The 7,500-nt window shown below is 48.1% G+C and overlaps 1 protein-coding gene across 1 annotated transcript in view; it reads left to right on the forward strand.

The window, feature by feature from the left end:
• Positions 1-7,500, forward strand: part of plxna3 (plexin A3) — a 234,280-nt gene that overhangs the window by 202,728 nt on the left and 24,052 nt on the right. Inside the window, exons 23-24 of the mRNA XM_063208712.1 lie at positions 1,472-1,538; positions 7,179-7,325. Of these exons, the coding sequence (XP_063064782.1) occupies positions 1,472-1,538; positions 7,179-7,325 (214 nt within the window). The remainder of the gene's footprint in view (positions 1-1,471; positions 1,539-7,178; positions 7,326-7,500) is intronic.

Raw genomic sequence — 7,500 nt, forward strand, 5'->3', positions numbered from 1 at the left:
TGCAAAAAGAAAGCATATATAGGCCTATATATACAGTATAAATAATTTATTTTCTTATTTTTTTTTCCTTTAAAAAAATAAATAATCGTGGGGTGTATCGAACCGTAGGTCATATATCGTGATACAAACCGAATCGTGGGTTGGGTGTATCGTTACAGCCTTAGAATCTATGATGGCCATTTGTGTCTGTGTCTGTGTGTGCGTGTGCGTGTGCATGTGCGCACATGTGCATGTACTTAGCGTATAAGTAATGTGCGTGTGTGTGTGTGTACTTGTCCGCTGTGCTAAAGAGCCTCCTTCAACCTGTGCATGGCAGGAGGTCTGACAGGCCCGAAATCTATGGCATATGCTAATGTATTTTGCCATGTGAAGCATACGTGTGTGTGCATGTGTGTGTTTGTGTGTTGATATGCGTTGATATGCATGTGTGTGTGTTTTGTTGATTTGTGTGTATGCAAAATGTGTCTTTTCTTAAAAGGCCAAGAGCCTGAAGGAAAGGCTATGAATGCATATGCTGTTGAATGTAAATGAAAGCAAGTCTCATGGTGTGTGTGGGGGGGGGTGCTGATGCTGTTTCTTGTGGCTTTCATTTGACTGCTGGGTGGACGGAGTGACTGAGTGAGAGCGCGTGTGTGTGTGTGTGTGTGTGCACGCAGTAATTGGGATGATGTTCTGCGTAGTGTGTCTTGAGTGAAGGCGAGTGTGTGTTATGTTGTGTGTGGGCTGATGTTGTGGGCTCATTTGACTGCTACAGTAGGAAGGAGTCAAGGAACGAGAGTGTGTAATGGCATACAATATATGCTGTGTGCCAGTTGTCTGATGGTGTGTTTCTTTAATGAAGCCGAGTGTGCGTTGTGTTGCGTGAGGGCTGATGTGCCTTTTGGGTCCCTCAGTTGACTGCTACATGGACAGAATGAGTGAAATTTAGAGTTTATGTGCATCCCTATTGTATAAGTGGACTGTTGGTGTGCAGTATACTGTATGTGTATGTGTATGTGTATATGTAGAGATACTGTATGAAACAGGGCTGATGGTACAGTGCACAGCAATAATGAGTACACCCCTTTTGAAAAGTAACATTTTGAACAGAATTTTCTCTCTGTGAACTGTATTTTATTAATACACTTTGTGAATGTGTATATGGGTCAAAGACATTTTTTTAGGCTCAGACGTCAGGTGGCACAACGCCATCTAATGCCTATAAATTAATTAGTAAGTGGTGATTGATATGCTGCTGCAATGAATATGCGTATATCCACTAAAAACAAACAAACACACAAAAACTATACAATAGTGGCATTGGCTGTCGTTGCGCCTCCCTGTCGTGTGCTACTGCTGAAACATCACTGACCCATATTCAGTTCTATATGGAAGTGGACTGATTGCGTTTATACTGTGTAAACGCGTATATAATGTGTATATACTGTGTATACTGATGTTGTGTGTGTTGTGACTCTCTGCTGACCCCTAGGACGGAGTCTGTGGCTGAGAAGATGCTCACCAACTGGTTCACCTTCCTCCTGCATCGCTTCCTCAAGGTGAGCACTAATGATCACACGCTGTGCTAGGCTGGCCCAGCCCTCTCTCTTACTCTTACCATCTCTCTCTCTCTCTCTCTCTCTCTCTCTCTCTCTCTCTCTCTCTCTCTCTCTCTCTCTCTCTCTCTCTCTCTCTCTCTCTCTCTCTCTCTCTCTCTCTCAATCACTCCATCACTCACTCTCTTGATCACTCTATCTCTCTCTCTCTCTCTCTCTCTCTCTCTCTCTCACACACACACACACCCTCTCTTCCTCTCTCTTTCTCCCTCTTTCTCTGTCTCCTTCTCCCTCCCTCTCCCGCTCCACGCTCTCACTTACCAACTCTCTCACGAACTTGCTCGCTCGCTCAGTCATTCACTATTCGTCTCCATCACTCACTTACTGCCCCTCTCACTCTATTTCTCCGTCCCACTCTCTCATATTCCCCTCATTTTTTCCCCTCCTCTTCTCGTCCTCTACATTCCCTTTTTTCAATTAAAGGTTAAACTTATCGTCTGGTAGAAAGGGCTTTTCGCTCATCCGTGTTCTGGCTGCCCTTCTCGCGCGACGGTTTGAGTTTCATTTAAGAGCGTTTATGGCCTATGAGCAGCTGGGGCTCCAGAATTCATTTCGGGAACGCCACCGTCTCACGCACTCGTACAGCGTGCACATTGCTCTTTTTTTGTCAAGGAACAGCTCGAGCTCGGTAACTTGTATTCATTTACATGGAGGATTTTTTTTTTGAATCTGCTCTACAGATTAGTTACAGTTGTTTTTTTTAATATGTAGTTGTTTGCTTCACTAACCAGTACAATGTGCACATTTTCAATTTTCAGGGAACAGCACAAGCAGCACAACAGCACAAGCACAAGCATTTTTTACATAGAGGGCTTTTTTATAGAACGGCACAGTCCCTTTAGCTTGGATGTGAACTCTTTAACATGGTGGAGTTTTTAAGAATATGCTCTGCCGATTAGTTTTAGTTGTTTTAATATGTAGTTGTTTGTTTGTTTGTTTATTTATTTATTTATATGGAAAATGATTCACAGCCCCGGAGCTGGAAGCTTGCTCAGCCCACGCGGTGTCACGGATAACTATGCCAGAGAAGAGAAATGAAGCAAGTTTTTAAATGCAACCTTGGAATTAGGCCTCAGGCTCGACCTTAGCTAATTCTCTGCTTTCCCACAACTCCCTAGCCATGCTTTTGTCTTTAGTTTTGTACATCCCCTACCAAAACACACCACACAAACACACACATACCCCCACACACATATGCACTCACACAGCTGCACCAAAACTGGCTGTATTGTGCCTTGTACACACTCATTCTCTTGCTCTCTTGCACGCACACACACACACACACACACACACACACACACACACACACACACACACACACTCACACACACCATAGCAGTGCTCCTACACACACGTTTTCAGCTTTAGGTGCGTACATCCCCCACCAAAAGTCACACAAACACGCACACACATACACACACATCAGTACTGGCCTAGTTGTGCTTCCTCTGGACACACACACACACACACACACACACACACACACATACGCCTACGCACACCAAACCCCAGCCATGTAGTGCTGCCTCAGCTCAGTAGAAAACAAGGCTCCCGTCTTCCACCTGCGGCGCTTCCTGCCTGCCGCTGCTTTGGCACGGTGGAGGAGAACATCAGGCCCATTGTTGCTCTCCGTTAGCGTCGGGGGGGAATGCCTGGAATTCAAGCCCTGGCTGCGCGCCAAGGGGCATTTAAGTTACATCAGTGCAGATGTTAAAGTGGTTTTGGCCACCTCCCCAGCCTTCCCCTCCCCGAGTAATTACTCAGAAATGCTTTCCGCAAAGCTTACTTAAAGCTCCATCGCCATGGAGCCAGGGCCCTTCCATGCTATAGCCCCCCCCCCCTTATTCCCACATTCATGCCCTCCGTTTTTTGTTTTGTTTTATTGGACACACACACGCCCGCACTCGCACTCGCACTCGCACTCGCACTCAACACAATCGCAATCACACTCAAAACTCCACTCGCGATGGCTTGCTCGTTTTACGGTTAGCGTTTACGTGAGCGTTTTGACAACGACGGATGATGAAATTTCATTTAGAGCCACAGAAGAAACAATTTACTCCCGACGCGAACAAGGAGAAGAAGAAAGGGAAGGGGAAAAAGGAGGATCGTTAGAAGCGGCCAGATCACTTTTGCTCGGCCGTGATTAGAAATACCGATCGCGGCGTACCGCTCTCTTCCACCAGTCCACCAGTGAGTATTAATGTCAGTCGATAATAGTTAGTTAGTGTCAGTTTCGGCCCTCTGTGCTCCACTCATCTCCTCCACTCTCTGCTCTGTCATGGCCCACTAGCGTGTGTGTGCCTGTGCGTGTGCCTGTGCATGCGTGCGTGTGTGCGCCTTTGTGTACGTGTGTCTGTGCACGCGTGTGTGTGTGTGTGTTTGTGTGTGTCAGTGATATGTGCAGAGGATGTGTGTGTGTGTGTGTGTGTGTGTGTGTGTGTGTGTGTGTGTGTGTGTGTGTGTGTGTGTGTGTGTGTGTGTGTGTGTGTGTGTGTGTGTGTGTATGGGGGTGGGGGGTCATAATGGAGAGTGTGTAATGGGCTCCTCTGGTGGGGGGGAGTGTAGGGTTTCACAGTGGGGGACACAGGACTCACACTGCACTGTGGTGGGGAGCCCACTGGGGATCATGCTGCATGTGTGTCTGGGGCCTGGGGCCTGCCTGCTCTCTTTCTCTTCTCCTTTCTCTCTCTTTTCTCTCTCTCTCTCTCTTTATCACTCTATCTTTCTGTTGAGATTGAGTGTGTATGTGTTGTTCTCTCTCTACACACAGAGAGAGAGAGAGAGAGAGAGTATGTGTATTGTGTGTGTATCTCTTCCTCCCTCCACCCCATCTCTCTCTCACACTCGCTGGGCTGGTGTGGTGAGTGCATTTGTGTGTGTCTGTGTGCACAGCACGTGTGTGTGCGTTTGGGAGGGAGGACACGCATGTTGCGGCCGTAATTAATAATGTCAAGTTGATGGTGTCTAAGAACTAAATAATAGTGTTCCCGTAGTGTCCCTGTTTAGTCATCAAAAGCTTTTAAGTGGCTAATTGGTGACTTAGTTCCTCTCTGCTCTGCAGCTCCTCTCCTCGCCGCCACAGCCGCCATCGCCGCTTGAAAGGAAACGTGATTGCCCATCCACACGCTCATCACTCCCGCTCACAGCACTCCCTCTCTCCACGCCCCTCTCACTCACATCTCTCCATCTCTCTTGCATCTCTCTTCTGCTATTTACCTCTCATTCTCTTTCTCTCTCTCTCTCTCTCTCTCTCTCTCTCTCTCTCTCTCTCTCTCCTTCATCACTCTCATCTACTCTTCCATCCCTCCATCTCTCTTACATCTCTCCATCTCTCTTCTGCTATTTACCTCTCCCCCCCCTTCATCACTCTCATCTACTCTTCCTTCCCTCCTGTTGTCTCTCTCTCTCTCTCTCTCTACATCTCTCTCTCCTTCATCTCTCACGTCTATCTCCTGTCTTCTCTCTCTCTCTCTCTCTCTCTCTCTCTCTCTCTCTCTCTCTCTCTCTCTCTGTATCTGTCATTTTTTCTCTCTCATTCTGTCATTCTCTCCCTTTCTCTCCTCCTTGTCTGCCTCCCACTGTGCCTTTTGCATTTTCTCATCACTCACTCATTCTCTCCATTTTGTCTTTCTCTTGATGTGTTGCGCTCGCTCACTCTCTCTCTCTCTCTCTCTCTCTCTCTCTCTCTCTCTCTTTCTCTCTCTCTCTCTCTCTGCTGTCACCAGTGCTCCTTTGTCTTTCAGTAATTTCCAAGCACAGAGCACTGATGTGTGAGAAACTGCACATGTGTTTTGCTCAAGTGCCTGGTGTTAAAGGAGACCTCCACTCTCACTGCTCCTGTGGTCAGATGGGAGGGCTGTGTCTTTCTTCTCTCTCTCTCTCTCTCTCTCTCTCTCTCTCTCTCTCTCTCTCTCTCTCTCTCTCTCTCTCTCTCTGAATGAGTCGAGAGGATTTGTGACCTTTTTTGCCGCCTCTTTTGTGTCTTTTTTGGGCCCACTTTTCCCCCTTTTTCTTCTCTTTTTTGTCCGTTTCTTCTTTCTTTTCTTTGGTTTGTTTTCATGGCTCTGCTGGTTGTGATACCGTGTACTGTAAGGTGTCCGTCCATGAATAGGCAACAGATAGCATCTCGCTCTCACACATCTCTCTTGCTCTTCTCCTCTCTCTTCTCTCTGCTCTCTGTGCCGCCCCACCCTGTCTGTCTGTCTATTTTATTTCCTCTGGCCTTCTCCTATGCCGCCGCCACTACTTCACCCTCACCCCCAGCCCTAAACCCCACTCGCTCTTCTCCACTTCCCTTTCTTCTTCTCTGAATGTTGTTATCCCTTTCTGCCCTCTCCCTTCCCTTCCCTTCCCTTCCCTTCTCCCTCCCTCTTACCCCTCTCTGCCTCCCTCGCTTTCTCCACTCTTCCTATCTTCCTCCGTCACCTTGTCTCTTGACCTGCATCTCTCCACACTACAACTACACATACCTTTCCCCTCCCCCTCTCCATTTCTTTCACTCTCTCCTCCGTTCCTTTGTTGCACTCCTCTCTCCCACTACCTTTTATCCTGCCATCAGCCCCCATCCTCCTCCTCTTTTTATTTCTCTGCCTCCCTCCTTTCCTCTCCTCTTGTGTGCTGCCTTTTCTTTCCATATCTCCCACAACCTCTTGCTCCGCTCATCTCTCTCCATCTCTCCCCATCTCTCCATGGCTCTCTTTTTTTATCTCTCCTTTGTCACTTTCTCTTCTGCTGCCTCTATCCCCCCCCCCTCTCTCTCGCTCTCTCCATCTCTCTGTGAGTCTCTTCATGTGTTCCTGTACCTGCATGTTCCCAGCCTATTTCCTTTTTCCATCTATTTACTGCTCTATCCATCTTGCCATGGCACATCCTCTTTTGTAGTACATTTACCCCACATGTCTATCCTTCCCTCTGTGTGCCTCTCCATCCACCCATACTTTTCTGCTCTTCATATTTTTATGGCTCTCTTCATCCCTCCATCTCTCTGCTTCTTTCACTGCGTGTCCTTTGTCACTCTCTCGCTGCTACTACCCTTCCTTCCCCTCCTCCTCTGTCTCACTGTGCCACCTACCTCTCCTCCTCCCCTCATACTCTTTCTGTCCAATTCTCCATTTCTTTCTTCATCTGTCCATTTGTCATCCGTTTCTCTTTTCGATCTTTTCTTTGTCACTCTCTTTCCCATGGCCTTTATTTTCGCCCCTCTTCCCCTTCTACTTCGATTGCCACTGTGTTTCTCCTTTCCTTTTCTCTCTCCACCCCTCCACTGCATTCTTTATCTCCTGGTGGCTGCCTCCTTTATTGCTCTCTTTTCTGCTACCTGTGATCACCCTCTCCCCCTCTCCCTCTCTCTCCCTCTCTCCACTTCTCCCTCTCTCTCCCTCTGTCCCCTGATCCCTCTCTCCTCTCCTCTGGTCCCCGTGTGCAGGTGTGTGTGTGGCTGTACTGTGCCATCAAACAGCAACCCTAACTCTAACTCTAACTCTCTCTCTCTTGCTCTCTCTCTCTCTCTCTCTCTCTCTCTCTCTCTCTCTCTCTCTCTCTCTCTCTCTCGCTCCCTCTCTCTCTCTCTCTCTCCATCAGGAGTGTGCTGGGGAGCCTCTGTTCATGCTGTACTGTGCCATCAAGCAGCAGATGGAGAAGGGTCCCATAGACGCCATCACGGGCGAGGCGCGCTACTCCCTCAGCGAGGACAAGCTCATCCGCCAGCAGATCGACTACAAACAGCTGGTCAGTCTTGCCAGGCAGCGCAGATACTCTGCTGCACGCACACACATGGACACACACACACACACACACACACACACACACACACACACACACACACACACACACACACACACACACACACACACACACACACACACACACACACACACACACTAATGCATATACACACCTCACA

The sequence above is a fragment of the Engraulis encrasicolus genome, chromosome 10 (genome assembly GCF_034702125.1).
Source record: "Engraulis encrasicolus isolate BLACKSEA-1 chromosome 10, IST_EnEncr_1.0, whole genome shotgun sequence".
Lineage (NCBI taxonomy): Eukaryota > Metazoa > Chordata > Actinopteri > Clupeiformes > Engraulidae > Engraulis > Engraulis encrasicolus.